Source organism: Topomyia yanbarensis, chromosome 2, assembly GCF_030247195.1.
Source record: "Topomyia yanbarensis strain Yona2022 chromosome 2, ASM3024719v1, whole genome shotgun sequence".
NCBI classification, from domain to species: domain Eukaryota; kingdom Metazoa; phylum Arthropoda; class Insecta; order Diptera; family Culicidae; genus Topomyia; species Topomyia yanbarensis.
This window is the reverse complement of record NC_080671.1, coordinates 395163283-395182992: the sequence shown is the minus strand read 5'-3', so window position 1 is coordinate 395182992 and position 19710 is coordinate 395163283. Positions and strand designations below refer to the sequence as shown.

The 19710-nt window shown below is 37.6% G+C and overlaps 1 protein-coding gene across 4 annotated transcripts; it reads left to right on the top strand.

Annotated features, from left to right (window-relative positions):
- Positions 1-626: 626 nt before the first annotated feature.
- LOC131684841 (growth hormone-regulated TBC protein 1-A) lies at positions 627-19353 on the top strand. Of its 4 annotated transcripts, none has more exons than XM_058968052.1 (6): positions 627-833; positions 937-1533; positions 16073-16368; positions 16437-16583; positions 16706-16888; positions 17376-19353. In XM_058968052.1, the coding sequence occupies exons 2-6, from the start codon at positions 1514-1516 to the stop codon at positions 17729-17731; spliced, it is 1002 nt and encodes a 333-aa protein (XP_058824035.1). In that variant the 5' UTR covers positions 627-833; positions 937-1513; the 3' UTR covers positions 17732-19353. The 4 variants fall into 4 exon arrangements, with proteins under 4 accessions (XP_058824035.1, XP_058824036.1, XP_058824034.1 ...); XM_058968053.1 differs by having other exon boundaries at positions 627-882; positions 1266-1533; XM_058968051.1 differs by having other exon boundaries at positions 627-882; positions 965-1533.
- The last annotated feature ends 357 nt before the right edge of the window (positions 19354-19710 follow it).

The following is a 19710-nucleotide window of genomic DNA, read 5'->3' as shown; positions in this document are numbered from 1 at the left end:
GACGCACATACACACACACATACATACACACACACATACATACACACACACAGACATTTGCCGAACTCGACGAACTGAATCGAATGGTATATGTCACTCGGCCCTCCGGGCCTCCGTTAAAAAGTCGGTTTTCAGAGCAATTGCAATACCTTTCTATTGAGAAAGGCAAAAAACAAAAGTAGGATCAAGCGTACCCACTCTCCCCTACTGAAAAAAATAAGCACAGGTATTTTCGGTAGTATGTAAAGCTTTTGATGAAGAAGACTAGCCTTATTCTGCATTACGACGGATCGTTTGTGATTTACATTCTCAAAAACGTCAGCAAAACCGAACAGTTGTCGAATTTAATCGAACTGAATCAAAAAATCAATCCTAATTCATCGTAAGGTTGTTCGTTTGAACATTCAGCAAGGATTTGTCTCGAAATATTGGCCAGCAAGGTAGCATCAAACCAATAAATGCTACAATTTTTTTTCACGCCAACTAATTCAACAGTGAAACTGACATTCTGCGTTCAACGCTCGTAGGCGAAAGCACGTTTTGTATGGCCCTTCAGAAACTTCATGCGCATGTCTGGCGTTTCCATGCGTAACAAAAATTGACAGAACAACCAAAACAAATTATTTCAATCTGTCTCTGGTCTACTGCCATCAGCCTGGTTATATGTGATACACCTTTACCACCTTCGCTGTGTACTGGACAGCAAGCAATGATCGTGTGTTTACTCCGAGAATTGCTGCTACTTCATTCATGAAGGGTGGTACACCCACTCGTTCGTAGTGATCTGTTGGAATGCAGATTTTGTCCCCATTCTTTTGTGTGAGCGCGTATATGTCAGTGCAAAGTTCTTCGATTATAATTACCAAAGAAGGCTAGTCGAAGGTAAGCGACCGTGTCTTCCAGTTAGTCGACTTCGAAATTTTTATTAAAAAACAGCTGTGCTTCCGCTATTCTAATCTTGAAGGAAAACAATCATTATGAAGATATAAACAACACTGGCCCAGCAAGTGACGTGCGGGGCGATAACGTACTCGCGAAGTGCTATGGTCTGCTGTGTTATGTATTAGTGTATGAGAATCAAATTGATTAGCGAGTAAAAGGTGCAATGAAATAACCTTTCTCGGTAGCAGTACCGTTCGATTGTGTTGAGGGAAGTAACTTTGAATTGTACAAGTTTGGCACATTACGTCCACAGGACGGTTTTTGCATAGAAAATCAGTTCTTCCGTTGTTAGTACCCGCAGTTAATAGGTAAACTTATTCCAGCTTTAGAAATTGAACGGGTCCAAATGAGATTTGTCGTGTGAAAGTTCGGTGTCATATATGCAAGACTGGGTACAAGAACAGTAGTTTTATTAACTCGACGGCGACGTCAGGCAGTATCAGCGTCACGGCGCCATCCATCGTCAGTGTCGGTGGTGGCGGTGTAAGTCGCCGGGTAGCACAAGGTGACGATTTATCATTACTGAAACAAACAAGCGAGACGTCTAGGTTGAACACGCGGCGTCGCAGGGATGGCGGTGTCAAGATTCAGGTGAGTCATGCTTTTGCGCCTGGCACGGTGGTTGGCTGAATTGGTTGATGTTAAGCAGTGTCTAATCAAGGTAGCGCATAAAGTATAAAATATATGGTATGCTATTTGTGAGTTTGCGACGGTCTAGTGACAAAACAAAGAGGAAATGAACAAAGTAGAGCTTTGCTATTGTAAATGTGTTAAATTCGTTAAATTTCACTGCAATCAGATGAAAGATTTGCGCTTGGGATGGCTTAGAATGGCGACCACCAAAGGCCGAACAGCTCTGAAACATACTAGTTGCAGGTCTAATATGCGAAATGCTACTTTTTAGTTGCAAATATTCTAATTCTAATTCAAAAATATGGATGATTTTCTGTTGAAAACCTAGATCTTAGCACAAATATAAATTTTCAGCATAGCGCAAGATAGCCTTTCTAATCAATTCTATGTGTCAAATATTTTGATGCACTATTATAATTTCTGGTTACTAAATTTTAAAACTGATACTGATACTAAATCTAAGGTTTAGTATTTATATCACCATACAAAACTTTTCCAACGGACTATAAACACTTTTTCTTCTTAAGTTGTACTTTCAATAATTATTTTCTAACAGTAAGATATTATTACGGCTCACGTAGCGTTAAGAAGCTAAGTCAGTGCCAGATGCTGATGAGACGAAGTCAGATGATTCTGATAAGATGTAATCCGAGACTTATTCTAGTTAGCCTCCACGCAAAAAAAGTGGTTTCACTCAATTTTATACTAAAGGTAAATACTTTGGTTTTTCATTTTTTCCTTTGCCGTAGCCAATTGTCAAAGATTGAGCCACAATGTTGAACATGGGGCTTAGGCTTGCTTTTTAATTCGAGTGTTTCAAAATATGCACATTATTTGTTGTTTAGTGTGGAGATGAAATTATTTAAATATATTTAAATATAAAATTTGGAATTTGCTCAGCTTCGCCGCGGATCTATTAATATGAAATCTCTATTACACTGCCAAAGAATCAGTCGATCCAATTAATACTCATGATTCGAATTATGTGAAATCGAAATTGGAGCAGGTAAAAATATCTGAATACTGTTTATGACAATATTAATTGCTGTAGATTCTTCGAAACACAGTCGTATTGCCTATCCCAGCACAGTGCATTTTAGCGACTTCTTGCGCACTGCATAACTTGCGCTGGGAGATAATTAACATCTAAGAATCCAAAAAAGATTCGATAATTTGAAATAAAAAAAGATTTAGCTGATAGAAGAATTAAGAACAAAAATTTAATGATTTTTATTAAATCACACTGGAGGAAAGACCTTTACTTCTTTCAATAATTTAGTAATTGATTTAAACAAACAATTGGGAATGAAAATTTGCTTTTAAATTCATTTTAACTTACCTGAAAACAGACAAATAATGACATTAATCCAATCAGTACAACTGGAGATAGGCATGTGGAAATGATAGTATTCGTACGGTTTGTAATGGAGTGACCCATATTCAAAACAATTTATGCTGATTTTTATGGCCAAGCCAAATGTCCCTATAGTATACCGCAACTCGATTATGTAGTCTCAAAGTGTGTTATCTTGCATTGCTGTTATCTAATGGCTGGCAACAGCCCTCTTCTTTTCATGGATTGATTTGATAAGGAAGTATGTGTTCTATTTTGAACAAACCACACTTACCAGGGTCGACCACCCAAAATCACTCGTTGCTCCTGGACACTATTGAACTAAAATGGCTTTATAGAGGGTAAGTTGATAATTATTGCGACACTTTAGATTGATTGGTAAATCAGTTCTAGTCATCGAAATGTAAACAAAGGTTAACAGTAGTACGGTATATGTATGTATGTCTGCTTACATATATCGGTTAAATTTTAGGATGAGCAGGGCCGTCGAGAGCCGCGCCGGGCCCCGGGGTTCGAAGTACTGACGGGCCGTACCATATATGACTTCTTATTTCAACATCGATTAGAGGAACTATACAAATGCAACCGTTTCAATTAAACTATTTTTTATGAAAATTGTTTATTTGATACGATTCAATGCGTTAGCTTACCAGAGTCGTCAGTATTTTAAATAAGTAATAGATGAAAAAATAAAAATAATAAAGGAATATTTGTTTGTGGCTGGCCATTAGAATGACTTGCGTCCGATTTGCCATTGCAATTGGAAACCTTTTTTGCGACATTGCCATACAGTCCATATCGCCATCGTTCATGCTCCCTTGACGCACGTTAATGCTACCATCGTTAATGCTGCTCAGAATCCGAGCTTAGAAAAATTGACATCCCTTCGTGAGCTTGAAAGAGAAATAAAATTCTATTTATGCCCGCCGCGATGAATTGAAGGTTTGTTTGTTTTCCTCGTCCGTCCGCTCTGAGATCATCAAGCAAAAGTGCACCAGATATAGATTATGCAGTTCAGTTATGCTCGAAAATGTAAAAGAACTTCTGCCTTCAAACTGTCCACATAATAACAAATGAATGCTTTGGTTTGTGAATGAATTTATATTTCCTCTGCACTCAACCATTCGATTCTGCATAAAATTTCAGTCAGTTTGGAAGTGAATGAATGAGGGAAGCATTGAAACTGAATATTGAATTCAGCAAATTAATCAGAAATAGGCAACTGAATGTAAAATTTCGCACCACTGATGCTGCCTTGTTTCTTATTGTTGGTACATGTTGATGATTTTGAGGCACTGGATGCAGCTATTGCAGTTGTCACTATGACCTGAACGAATTTTCTTTATTGGTTTCTGAACATGGTAAAATCGGTTTTGGAATCAGTTGTTACATTTGCGCCAACATTCAGAGAGAAAACATTCCGAATGCGATGAATGGGATCCAACAGCGAAGTCTGCTGTTAGAAAGACTGAGACAGAGAGTTGTGAGAGAAAGAGTTTCAACTTTTGGTGAATACTAATAGGTAGAATAAGTATCTAGTTCAATTCCCACATTTTTCTGCATCAAATGTGTACACTGGAACCTCTATTTACGGACCAAGCCAAGGGTTCGTAAATTGAATTAGTTCGTTTTTTGGGATTTAGATCGTAAAAAATTCGCTTCACATTCTTATCAAAATTCGTTGGTTGAGCAACATTATCGATAACCCTAACAATATGGGTATTTCCGGAACGGGCTTGACAAGTACATGATGAAAATGGATATTTGGCACCTTTTTGAAATCCAGGATGGAGACTTCCGATTGAACAATAATCTCGATAACCCTAACAATTTGGGAATTTTTTAAACGGGCTTAATGAGTAGATGATAGAAATGGTACCTTGGAGCTATTTCAAACAATATCTGTATAAACTATGAGGGTATTTTTAAGCGGGTTTGCCGAGTAGATGAGCGGTTCAGAGAAGTTTTCTATAATCATATCATCCGCATCACAAATCAATATACCTATATCTATTCTATGATTATCTTTTTTCGAAAATGTCAATATTTTAGGTTATAGAGATGTCTTAACTGGAATTCGCCATCTTGGTTTTCAAAGTGGCTTCATTCATTGATTTTCGTCATCTACTCGTCAACCCCATTCCGAAAATATCCAACTTTTATTAGTAACATTAGCTAAGAATATGATAAATTGTAAACAACTTCATACTGTACACTTTGACAAACACTTGCGATAAATGAAACCAGAATGGTTCTATTGCACTGTTGAATGAATCTAATTGGGTTACGTTCACGTACTTCAGAAAACCATTGGAACGATTGGAACGTAGTTATTATTATTGAGAGGGAAAAACCCGCGGGAGTGGATTTTCAAAAGCTCCTTCTCCCGTAGGCACAAAACCTCTATCTTTTAGGTATCAACATTTAACAAACAAACCAAATGATACAATGACTAACACTAAACACTGCTTAAAATAAACACTTCTTAAACTCTATCTTACATAGGTAAAGTATTAACATTAACATAAAAAATTGGCTAACACTATCAGGTTTGGGAAAGTGTGCGCGAAAACAATTTTTTTAAAGAAGTGCGAGACAAATTGAAGTCAAAGACATTGTAACATTGATTGAACACTACACATGCTACTGACGGGTTCATTTTTGCCATAATTAGTACGAGACACTGGAAGACGGACAAAAGAGTAGGAACGAAGGTTTCGGAGGCGAATATCAATGTTGAGAAGACAGTAAATCAGGGCAGTCAATGCGAGACAATAACAGATCAGAGACAAAAGACGCTTTGGTCACATTGCGGCGCAAAGACAGTGTTTCAAGACCAATGAGGTTGCAACGATCTTCGTATCTGGGCAGATTGTAGGGATCGCTCCAAGGCAGGTGGCGCAGCGCAAAACGCACAAATTTACGCTCAATACTCTCGATGCGTTGAATGCTGTTCTTGTAGAAAGGAGCCCAAACAACGGCGGCGTATTCCAGTGTGGAACGAACGAGCGAGCAGTACAACGTTTTTAAGCACTGTACGTTAGTGAAATGCTTAGTAACCCTAAAAATAACTCCTAGATTACGCGAAGCCTTAGACGAGATAAAAGCAATGTGATCCTTAAATGTAAGCTTTGAATCCATAAGAACCATTAAATCTTTCACTGTAGTTTCTCTTTTTAATTTGTTTTGCAAGATAGTGTAGTCGAATGTTACGATGGAGCGTTTTCGTGCAAACGTAATCACAGAACACTTCGAGGCATTCAAAACCATCCTGTTAGTCATGCACCAATTAGCGAAAATGTCTAACTGAGATTGCAAAAACAAAGCATCAGAGTAACTTTTAACTATATGGAATAACTTATAATCATCGGCATAAGACACCTTGAAGCACTTAATGAATCCAGATGGTTTATGTATAGAAGGAAAATATAAGGACCGATATGGCTGCCTTGAGGTACGCCGGACGTTACGTCGAAGGATGAGGATAAATGATTCCCGATTTTAACAGACATTTTACGGCCTGACAAATAAGATCGAAGCCATTGGTTGATTTTATTGAAGGCGGCCGACAGATCGGTGTATATTGCATCACCCTGCAATCGATCCTGTAGCGAGCGAGCGATAAATGAGGTGTAGGCTACTAAATTAGTGCAAGTAGATCGCCTGGGAATGAAACCGTGTTGAGCTTCTGAGATGTATCTAGAACAACAATGTGTCAAAAACTCGAGAACGATGAGCTCCAATAATTTCGATAGTGCACATAAAGATGCGATTCCTCGGTAATTGGGAACTTCGCTTTTGGATCCTTTTTTATAAACCGGAAAAACGTAAGATGATTTCCAGATGGTAGGAAACACTCCGGAACTTAACGATATATTGAAAACGACGGACAGAGGTAGGCAAAGCGACGACGAGCATTTTTTAATGATAGATGATGGGATTCCGTCAGGTCTAGGAGTGTTAGAACACTTGAGTTTTGTGCAAGCTTTTTGTACAATATCGGAAGATATCGTGAAATGAGGTCCAATACTAGTCCTACGGGGAATGTTGTCGGCTGCTGCGGAGACTTGTTGATTATTAAGAGTATCATTGGTAAAAACACTGCTGAATTGTTGGCGAAATAACTCACAGATGTCCGGCAATGAAGTCGCTTCTAAATCACCCAGCGACATAGAAGTGGGTAAACCTGACTCACGCCTCTGTTCATTAACGTAATTCCAAAACTTTTTTGGATTGTTACGAAGGTGGCTCTGAATGAAGGTAGGAATTGAAGAGAGGCTTATTAAGTCTCTTGTAACAATGATTTAAAAATATTCTGATTCTTTAGCATATCGGTTCGGTATTTCGAAAACTTTTTTAGAGCTGACCTTTTGGCCAATTTAAACTTTTTTAGTGTACGATTCGACCATGGAGGATATTCACAGCCATGATTGAGTTTTTTAGGAGTAAACTGGTCGATAGCATAAATCAGTACGTTCGAAACAATTTCAGCCGCTGCGTTTGCATCAGATTGTGACAAGATTTCATTCCAATTGATACGAGACAAGAAAAGGTGCATTCCTCGAAAATCTGTCTTGCGATAGGCATATGTCAGTTTCTCAGTGGTATCTTCGAATGTACAAGGTACACATTTTCGGAGAAAACAATGAAGAGCAGGGTGGTGTTGGCATAGTTTAACGAGAGGAGCTGGAGCACGACAAACGGCAAAGTGATCGGAGAGCTCCTGGCTTCCAAAGCAAAGATCCAAAATACAGTTGTTGTCATTAGTGACGTCACATAGTTGAACTAGCCCCGCGGTGCTGTAACCGTCGAGTAGCTGAGTGATACACGTGTTAGTTGATGAGTGTGATGAGTGTGGGTACAGAAATGATGTATTATTGCGAACCCAATTAATGCCGCTAAAGTTGAAGTAGTTGATTGTAATATATTTGCAGTGTCGACAGAAACAATAAACTTCATCAATTAAATTAAAATAAATTTAATTCAGTTAAAAATGCGGGCCCCCAAAACAGACCCGGGCCCCAGGGTAGTTGCCCCCCCTGACCCCCCCCTCTCGTCGGGCCTGAGGATGAGTAAAATACTAGACATTTACGATTGACGCCCTCTATCGGAACCGGTAACGTCGTTTCCTATACGTTTTTTCCACTTACTCATAATTTTTCGCCTTTCATCTCTCCTTTGGTCTTCTAAACTTCGCGCTTTATGATTGCTGAATAGGTCAGTTCAGGATAGCTTCGTGGGTGTGTGTATTTCGGCACAAAATCCTCAGAATTAACCGCATACAAGTCCTGCGCACGAATGGTTCACTACGTTTGCCAGAAGTGTATATGGCCTGCCAAATCAAATACTTGGAAGTGAATTTCAATAGCCTTTTCCGTTTGGAACTACCATCCACAGCAAACATACTTACACGCGAAATATTTATGTCCGAGAAATGCTCACGGAGAAAAAAAATTCAGCGACTTCGTGTCTTTACCAAAGTTTTTGAGAATATCATTTAAAATAATTTTGTTGAAGGTGTGAATGCTACATGTAGGGGAGAGGGGGTACGCTTGATCCCACTTTTGTTGTTTCTCGTAACTTTTCAATGAAATAAAAAATTTAATTGCATAATTCACCATCTTGTAGTCGATTCGAATTGTAAGAGCACTGAATAATGTGTAAATCCGAATACTATGTCCTGTCAGTAATAATTTTCATGAACATTTTTGAAAATCATGTCAAAACGAGGCTTTTGTAAAATCGTGTGGTAACTTGATCCCCCGCCTGCTAGGGCTAAAGAAACAAAGCACGCAATGACCTATAGACATGAAAGTTCAGCTAACCATCTATCCTAACAAATTAATTAATAAGACTACCTTTTTAGATGCACTTTAACTACAGTAGAAAGTCGAGACAAGTATTTGCTGTAAATCAGTGCTGATTAACTGGCTTTTTCAACCTTCAATAACTTATACTATCATTTGTTCACGGAAAAAACATTTTAGATCAATTAATAGCGCCAGGTACATTATGAAAATGATGTTCTTCTATTTATATACATTTCGAAAGTGTTTGAAAGAACTAATGATAGGGATCAAGAATACCCAGTGTTACAGGGATCAAAGATGCCTGTTGTATGAGGTGAACAAAATTTAAATTTTTTGTTTTCGTTGTGAAACTTTTTATTCGAAAAACGTGTTTTTCTAGGCAAAATCCCTTAAAAAGTAATCGTACTTGAAAATATTTATAAATAATTAGTTCGACGTTCTCATACAACCGTTCAAAAAATTTGTGAAAAGATCTTCGAGATTGATTTAAACACATATTTTCTTAAATATTATACAACTTTTCCAAACCTAATGTAATACATCAGATTTGTTTTTTAAACATCCTGAACGACCAAATGCTTCATTTTCTTTTATTTTTGTGATAATTTTGTGCGATTGCGATAGATTAGGAGATATGGCCAGGGAATCAAATATCCCCAAGGATCAAGTGTCCTCACTCTCCCCTACAGATTATATCGAGCTATAAAATAATATTCTCAAAAATTTTATGAATCCAGTTTTCTTTAAAATAACATTATTGTAAACTTCAGAAACCTATGCCTTGGACAAAATTTGTATTTTATAGTTTGTAAGCAGCAGAAGAGATTTATAATATACGGTAATAATAGAATAAATTATTTTAAATGTTTTCTTTCACAAATCGCCCAATATATTTTGATACCCTGAACACATTGAGTATTCATGTCTTCAACAAAGTTGTTTGTAACAGCACTTGCAAAACCTTTACTGAGGGAATTAAGTCTTGAACTAAATTTCTTTGAAGGGTGAACTCTTCATAATAATTTCTAGGAGGATTTACCGTCATACTGTTTTTTTAATTCGGAAGATGTGCTGTTTTACGATGTAAAATTTCTCGAAGCTACTAAACGTCCAAAGTTGACGGTTTAGAAATTATGTGATCTTGACCTTAAATAACTGTGCTCGAACAATTATTTTAGGGATCATTCATAAACTCATAAAAATTGACTCACCCTGCCCCCATGTCATATAGTCATGCATTAATTTATCCTCCCTTCTTAGTAAAAAATTCCTGATTTTTTCTTCAGTAAAACCATGTTATCCCTCCGCAAGTCGCGTTTATGGCCCACTGAACGAGCAACCGCTAGTGCCTCAAGACGATTTCGCTAGATTAACAGTGCAGCGTGCACTCAGTGCACTAGCGCGACTACCAGAAGGTCATGTAAATATGCTATACTCCTCCTTAAGGTGGAAAAATTTCGTAAACATCAAAATTTCTCCTCAGGGGGAAAATTGTAGGTGAAATCACTCTTTGTATGTAAAGGCCACAATTACTATTTTAACAAAGTCATGGGTGCGTTTCGGCTTCGTCTCATCAGAAACCGACTCTAACTTATTGCCGGAATAGATTAGCGCCGGTCGGACGGTACATCACGTTTGACCAGTTGTTCGATTGAAACACAAAATGTGTTTCCGTTCTGGAGATTTAGCGTCAAGCCAATCTAAAAAAAACACACATTTTTCTCTTCGTGGTTATAAAGTTAAAGGTCTCTACTAGTCACAAACAAAATTTCAGCTGCCGCTATCTGCCGCTTCCTGAGTTAATAAAATTTTTGTGGGTCATATTTTTTCAATATTTATGATGAAAACACCCTTTAAATGCCATGATAACATTTATCACTCTTTACAACTTTTTCATTATTGGATGTTTTCAAAGATTTAGGAATAACCAAAATTTTCCAGAGATTTTTTCATAAAAAAAATGCAAAAAATTATTTTTTTCGAATATGTTTTTTAAATGTCATGTAGCGCCATCTACATAGGTTATAGAGTATAAGTGTCCTTGAAACATATGTTTAGCATATCAAAACAAACAACTTTACCGAAGAAAACTTTTTGATAGGACGAAAAGATAGAACTGATCTAGATCAGTTTCCACTTATCTAGATCAAAACCAAAGTTGTCAAAATAATGCTTATTTTTATCCACGATACTTTGCTGAACACACCAATTATCCAAGATACATACCCAGGGCGCTAGAGGTTTTGAGCGTCGAAAGTTGCAATCGACCCCACTGTGCGTTGTATAAAATAAAAGGCAAACGACTCCATCAAGCTAACTCATGGAGCCGTGTCAAATAAACTAATTTAAAAAACTGATGTCACGCAAAACAGCGACTGTCAGATTCCCATACTAGAACAAATTCAAACGATTCCATACTATAAGCTAAGCATTATGTGCTCAAAGAAACCCACATAATGTCGATTTGAGCCAAACTACGGAATACTACTTAAATCTAGATGTGTACAAATGTATATTATTTGGTTTAATATCTGTCGGTACAGTTGAGACACCAGAACTTTTGTACTCGAAAATTGATTTTGAAATTTGACAAGTCAAAAAATCTATAGAAGTCTTAGTTATGGAATTTACGTTTCGATTTCTTCTCATCAGAATACGACACTAACTAAGTGACAGGACTAAGCTAGCGCCAGGTTGAGTGATGTCCCACAAGAAAAGAAAGTCATTTTTAGGTGATGAGAACTAATGAAATCGAAACATTTGTTTTCGCTTAGCTAGCCAATGCAAGATGCACTATGCTATATTTCTCCGTAGTGGAGAACAATTTTAGTAAAAACTGTTTTTCTCCATCTTGAATTTGAATTATAAAATTAAGTTGTATGTCACCTTTTTCACTTGAACCACATCCAAAAAATATGAATAAAGAATTTTTAATAATAGTTTTAGGTATGAGTCGTACAGAATTTCATTAGCTTTAAGAAATTATTTTTGATTTTTGATTCCAGTGTTCTACGACTGCAGGCTCGTAGTTTTAGGACCATGTACAGAGATAGACGGAAATCGCCATTTCGAAGCCGCTATTTTGAATTCCACCTAGATATTGATTTTTACGACGTCTTGAATAATGAGTGTATTTGACTATCAAATCCGGAAGATCTTACACGTTTTAATTATTCTACATAAAATTAATTCACCAGAGGCCAAACCATCTATTCACAGGGTATCTTTTCAGAAATTCTTAATATGAATAATCAGGCAAAGATTTAAATTTAGCATGGCTTACTATGGTCGAACTAAAGCAAATTTCTCCTGAAGAGATAGAAAGATGGTTTCTTCGACAAAGTCTTAGAGATAGGGGAACATGGGGAGACTTGACCAGGTTTTCAGCTAAAACTGCATAAATCTCTAAAAAGCCTTCAATCCCTCAAAAGTCATTGAGATATAATGAGCAAAGTTATTGTGCATCTTCATGATTTTTTGCAGAATTTTTAATTTAATTTTTGAAAAGTTACAAAAGCTTTTTTTGTGACAGTTTTTTTTTGGTTAAGTCCCACTGCGGGGAGACTTGACGAAGGCGTGGGGAGACTTGACCAAGAGAATTTTGAAAAATCATAACAAAAAATAATGACATAAAAAATGCTATAATATTTTTTTCCATATTGTCGAGATCCTTAAGTAGCAGTAAAAAATATAAAAGGGTTGTATTTGATCAATTTCAATTTTTTAATGCATTTCTTTTTTAGGATTAAGTGTACTGCTTGCATTGCATGTTCACACGTCACGAAATCAGCTCTACTATTGCTAACTTTGTTTAAGAATACTAAAATTTAAATATAAGGACTTATGTTTGAGGTGGGATTTTTTTATGGCGTGATTAACATTAACAATAGATACCAAAGCATAATAAATATCAGAAATTTTGTATTTTTCTTCAGCCAATTGCCACTTGGTCAAGTCTCCCCATAAAATCTTGGTCAAGTCTCCCCAACATTAGTTCAATGTGATGCAAATTCTAGTAATAACTATTCCAATGTTCCAATTTATGTAAAATCATTTCACTGCTTCACAAGGATTAAGATGGTATATTAGTACATTAATTGTAATTAGTAGTCGAGTAGATATGTCCATATAAAGTTTGATAAAAAGTTACATCATTTAATGCAAATTTATTAATCACGTAATATTTCCTGTAAGGAAAAGATTTTTCATTCCAAACATTTAAAATTACCTTAAGGGATCGACACAAGTATAAAAATATTTTTGAAAAATTTTTAAGAATCGAATAGAAGACGCCATAGCAAAAAATATAATTTTGCACTTGGTCAAGTCTCCCCATGTCCCCTACCCGTAATAAAAAAAATCCTGGGGAACTTGAATTTATAGTACTCAAGATTATGGATTTATAAAGCGTTTTATGTTGCAACTCCCTTAATTTCAGTTGACCGTCAATTCAAGATCTTCTGCAAAATTCTTTATTACAAGTATCTCAACAACTCAGGCGAAATTTTTTTTTATGTTTGATCATAATAAGCAATACCAAATTTTTAATTTTAGCTGATTGTGGGGACTATTCAAATGAACAATATCTAACAATGTCTGTGAATATCATCGATGGTTTGGCCAAAACACAAATAAAATAAAATTGTTCCCAAAATCGTGAATAATTGCCATGAATTCTGGAACAACCACGTTTTTACGTTACGAAAGCAGGACCATGAACAAAAATCATGACTTTTATAATTATGTTCAATTGCCCTTCAGTAACGCCCGCGTAACGCTTTTATTAGTGAAAATATTTATTTTTGTTTTGTGAATTTAAGTCATGTTTTCCGATGTGTCATTACCAAATCGATTTTTTGTACATGAACTAGTAGACAATTTTAAAAACATTATTCATAAAACCAAAGGTTCGCTTATTATGTTATTCATAGATTTAGGGACATTAGCTCACAAAATTAGAACAGTCTGGATACTTTTTCGTGAACTATTTTACGAAGCTCGGATTTTTTCATGAATCTGTACAATCCTCGTGAACTAATTCACGTTTCATAATGTATTAGACATGATCCAATATACGTGCTTGAGAAATAGTTCACGAAATCATGTATAATAGTCATGACATACCATTCTTGTTCGTAAAACAGTGCACGAAATCATCAAATATTATTCGTGTATTCGTGATTCCTAGTACAATAGTCACGACTGATCATTCGTGCACGTAAAATAGCTTGATATTGCGTGACCACCTCTGGCTGCCCCTCCGTTCTTGATCTGGACTAGCTGAAGTTGCACAGGGAATCAGTAGATAAGTATGCTTGGGAGTAGCGAAACATCTTTCAATGGGTAACTCCTGGTAATCCTAGTGTTAATTGATCAATACCGGCGACGACCAGGCCCGAGCGTAGATCGCGGAAGGAAAGGCAAGGAATGTTAGTCCGATACTTGCTTTTGCTAGAGGCCGTATATACTACTGCGCACTCCACAAGTTTCACGGGAGGAGGATGTTTGTTAGTAAGTATAGAAGGTGGATTCTCCTTCTTCATTACCGACGCTAGAGAGGTGACTCCATCAACTCATGGATCGAGGACCAACGGCTTTACTTCCCTTCCGAAGGAAGACGTGACCACAGATTTTTTCACCTCAGGAAAATCTCAACGACCTCGGCTGGAATTGAACCTAGGCCAATTGGAATGAGTGGAGGTCACGCTTACCACTCAACCACCGGCGCCGTCCATGACTGACCTTTCGTGCACGTAAAATATTCCCCAAATTCATGAAATACTATTCATGGGTTCGTGAACTAGTTCATGATTACTAGTGTTTGACCTAGGACCTATCTTGCGTGCTTGTGATATTTAGAAGATATCCTTAAGCATTTTCAATTTCATGCAACATCGTCATAAAATTTTCACGGGGACTATTTCACAAAATCTAGAGTATTATTTGTAGAATCATTTTTGTTTCATGCACTATTCCATGAAATCTCATATATGTCCAGCTGCTAGCGACCAGCTAGAGGCACAAGCAGTAGATATAAGAAAACTATTAGGACCTAGAATATCGTTATTCATTTGCTGAAGTTCAGTATGATGATTCGACAGAAAAAGAAAATTGCGCTGGGCACCAAAAATACATTATAGAGCCACAAATCGTGCTCGTGATATAGTTCATGGAACAAGGTCCTGCTTATTAGTCACATATTTATGTTCCTGTTTATTTTTTCGCGATACTCCGAGTACAAAAACCGATAATAACCAAAAAATAACAGATCGCTGTAAGGCGAAGAGAAGTTATGAATATCATAATAAAACTGCTGATGCCATGAACATCAGTCACATCACTCTACGTGTCAAATTCGAAAGTAAGCTCTAGAATAAAATATCATGATAACAAGCAAATAAATTAAGAAAATCGTAACTAAGATCCTAAAATCAAGAACATGAACCATACTATGCGGGAGAAAAATATCAAAAATCGTAACTAAGATCCTGCAATCATGAACATAAATCACTCTACTTGTGACTAAAATATCAAGATAAAATAACGAAAATCGTGACTAAGATCCTGAAATCATAAACATAAAACACATTATTCGTGATTAAAATATCAAAAATCGTGAATTCATGAACACAAATGACTACTCGTGACTACAATATCACGATAACGTGTATAGAAATTATGAAAATCGTGACAAAGATCCTGAAATCATGAATTTAAAACACATTACTTACACAAAAATCGTGACTTGTATCCTGAAATCATGAGCATGAATCACTCTATTCATGACTAAAATACCACGAAATAGAACTTACGAAAATCGTGACGTGTAATCATGAACATAAACCACGCTACTTTGACAGAAAAATCCGATAGCAAACTCATGAATAAAATATCACGGTAACATGATGAGAAATCACAAAAGTCGTTCAAGCCCATATTTGTATTAAAAAATATGTTCATTGCGCCTATTTCGTTTACAAAAAATATCAACTTCTTCTTAGTTCAATATCAACTGGATTGTTGTTTGTCTTTATTCATATCGATACGAAAGTTGTTGAACATGTTTCAGTCGAGCTGCATTTGCATTTCTGCTGTCTTTCGGTATGATGTGTGGTTGGAATGAAAAACAAAAACAAGAACTCAAGAATCATAGAATCGCAAAATTAAACAAAGTCTACTGTCTTTTGCAACCATCCTCTTTAACCCAAAAATGGCATAAACAAATATTTGTTTTATCGTTTTATTATCGAACGGCTTACCGTGCAGTTTTATAATCTTCAAACATGGTTTATCACCAAAACTAACTGTTTAGAATCCCATCTCATATTTCCAGTGATGTAGACGAGTATGGCTTCAAGCGGGAGCCGGATTTCGACTATCAATCCTACGAAAACATCATGTCCAGCTACTACACGGTGCTGACGACACGTAGCATAAGGTGGCAAAAGTTCGCCAAAGATGGCGACATCCTCACGAATCCCCGCAAGCTCAAACGATTCGTACGCAAGGGTATTCCGGGTCCATTGCGAGAAGAGATATGGATGAAATCTTCCGGGGCAGCCCGCCTACAGCAAAAGGAGCCGACCCTCTATCAAACCCTGCTGCGGTACGAGTTCGATCAGGAGATTTGTGAGTATTGACCATTCTGTTACACACGGTGTGGTAGCATATAATTAATGGAAAATATTTAATTTTAGCTGACCAAATTAAAATCGATCTACCGCGGACGTTCCCGGACAACATCCACTTTGATCAGTACAAGCTGGGCCTGTACAACGTGCTCATAACGTATGCACACCACAACAAAGCGGTCGGCTACTGCCAGGGACTGAATTATATTGCCGGTGAGTGAGATTTTGCAAGCGTATCCAGCGACAAGCGGAAGCTAATGACCACAATGCAAAAGTTTATAATTTGATTACATACGTATATTCACGGGCCTGTGCGCTTTCCTATTCCTACGCAGGCCTGATACTGATTGTTACCAAGAACGAGGAATCAACGTTCTGGCTGCTCAAAGTACTGGTAGAGAACATTGTCCCACTCTACCACACTAAGAAGATGGATAATTTAATCACGGATATCGATGTGCTTAGTGAATTAATTAGAATACGTGTACCTGATGTGCATAAACATATAGCTGATTTAGGTAAGAGAATAGACGGCTAAAATCGTATAAAATGTCAATTGAAAATACGACTTATATGCACATTTGAAGACTGTTCGCACAAGTGGGTTTTTCCTAATCCAATATACCACGGATACTAAAGACATTGAATCTCTGGTATAAAGACTTGACCTGTCAATCATTCATTTACAGTCTATCTCTCAGTGACATTTCAATCGAGCACGAGAACTGTCAATGCAATGCCTTCTTTCGAGGAGGATTTGATGATTTTCTTATTTCAATACTGTTGGCCACCTCAGTGCTTGATTGGAACGATATTGACAGATAAATAGTGGACAAAAATTAATATTACATGTCCTATAGAGATTCAGTATTTTTAATAGAAATCCTAACCGGTCAAATGAAAAATAAATTAATTAAGTACTATTAACGATGCTTACAGTTATATAAAAACAATAGAACTTTGTCATTTGGTTTCCCATTACTCACTGATTGACTTTCATTCCAGGACTGCCATGGCCTGTGATAGCCACCAAGTGGCTCATCTGTCTGTACGCGGAAGTGGTACCAACGGAAACAGCCCTCCGTATATGGGATTGTGTGTTTCTTGAGGGGAACAAAATTCTGCAACGCGTCGGTATCAGTATTGTGATCGGTTTGAGGCGGGAAATACTCGCGACGGACGACATTTCTCAGCTGATTGGCCTTTTCCGGGCCCTGGAAAAGAACACCACTCTAATGGACTGCCATATGTTTATGAGAAGTGTGTTCAAGGTACCCGGCAACCTAAAGCGGTCCCAGATTGACGCTCTACGAAGGCAGCTGTACGAACAGAGGAAAGCAAGCAAACGGAAAGGTTCCTAGGGGTTGCAGGACTATATCCAGAAGAGATATAGACTGAACCTGGTGTGAACTAATGCACACTTTCATTATATGAACGTTACTCCCCAGCCTCGCATATCAGTCCCATATACAAAATGAACATGTTAAAAAAAGACGATGCAATATTTTTGATTACTTTTACTTCCCTCTGTTACCAGTTGTAAATCCTGGTATAATTGCACAAAATATTTCAATTGAAATATATGTCGGGGTAAGCGTGATATAAATATAAAAATTATGTTATGTTTTGATGTTAAGCCGGCAATGAAAATATATGGGACTTATGTGTGAATCCTTTCATCGACAAAGGCAAAATTATTCTCATATTAGTTCCACCCGTTGCTCTTGCGATGTGTGACGTGCTGTAGTTGAGAGTATTCTACAGTAGGCCTCCTCATCTTTTCCGTAACAACGTTCGTTGTCTAACTTTAAACGCAAGTAATAAAACTAGCTATGGAACAAAACTACACTTATGCTGCTAATCTGTTAAGATGATATATTAGAAGGTGCTAAACATTCAATAAATACTAAACATGACGCGAACTCAAAGCCATAGAATATTGAAATTTATGCCGTTAAAGAAGTAATAAAAATTAGAAAAAGTACAGTATAAGTGACGTTACGACTGATAATATTTAAACAAATAAATTTACATTTATCCTCTTAGACAGATAATCTCAATGGATCATTCCAAGGAAGAAGACGCACAAACCTGTGGTGAGGAGCTTCGAAATGATTGTTTTGTTAGTATTGGACCAAAATTACAGAAAAATCTGCCGTGATATCATTTGGCATAACTATCAAGAAGTCGTCTCCAGTTCACTCGGTCCATGGCTCTTTATCGCCAACCTCGCACGGCACGAAGATTCCTCAGGTCCTCTTCAAATTGATCGATTCACCTTGCTCGCTGTGCATCTTTCCCCTTATGTACCTGTCGGATTAATTTCGAAAATCATAAGTCAGCTTACCGCAGCCGCCCTACTTTCACTCTGCAAGTACTGGGTGGTTTTGCAAGCAACTGTTGTAATTCGTGATTCATACGTCGTCTCACACTCCTTCTTCCATATGCCGAAGATCGTTTGCAACACCTTCCATTTGCTAACACTTCGTGGCCGTAGAGGACAACCGCCCTAATGAGCGTTTTGTAGACGGTTGACTTCGTGCGGTAGTGCACTTTGTTCGACCGGAAGGCTTTTAGAAGAAAGCTCGATTACTTACTAGAATACTCTGCCCTATTCTGCGCGGCGTGTGACGTGAGGTGACTAAACTCACCTCACTTAACATGACTTTTTTCACTCGATTCTTAGAGTCGACTCGGGTGAGGTGAGATTCTCCATTGTGGTTAAATGGGCGTCTCACGTCACCCGAAGTGACTCTTCAGAATTGGGTGAGAAAAGTCACGTAGAGTGAGGTGAGATAAGTCGTCTCACGTCACACGCCGCGTAGAATAGGGCCGACTCTCTCATTATCGGCAGTGATCCCAACTACACGAACTCATCAGCTACCTCGATATCGCCGTCATCAATCGATATACTCGGTTGAAGGCGTTATGCTTTTTCCTTCGATTCCATCGATGAGAGGCCCCAAAATTGATTTTTCAGCGGAAAGACACCCGCGAGCACTTCTACGGCCCTATTCTGCGCGGCGTGTGACGTGAGACGACTAATCTCACCTCACTTTACGTGACTTTTCTCACCCTATTCTGAGAGTCGACTCGGGTGAGGTGAGATTCCCCATTGCGGTTAAATGGGCGTCTCACGTCACCCGAAGTGACCCTTCAGAATTGGGTGAGAAAAGTCACGTAGAGTGAGGTGAGATTAGTCGTCTCACGTCACACGCCGCGCAGAATAGGGCCGCTAGACTCATCGTATGTGTCGAGTGCATGCAACCCAAAGCAATACGCACCCAACATTGTAATGGATTCGCTAAAAACTATTGCCACTTGCTCCTTGCTAGCATAG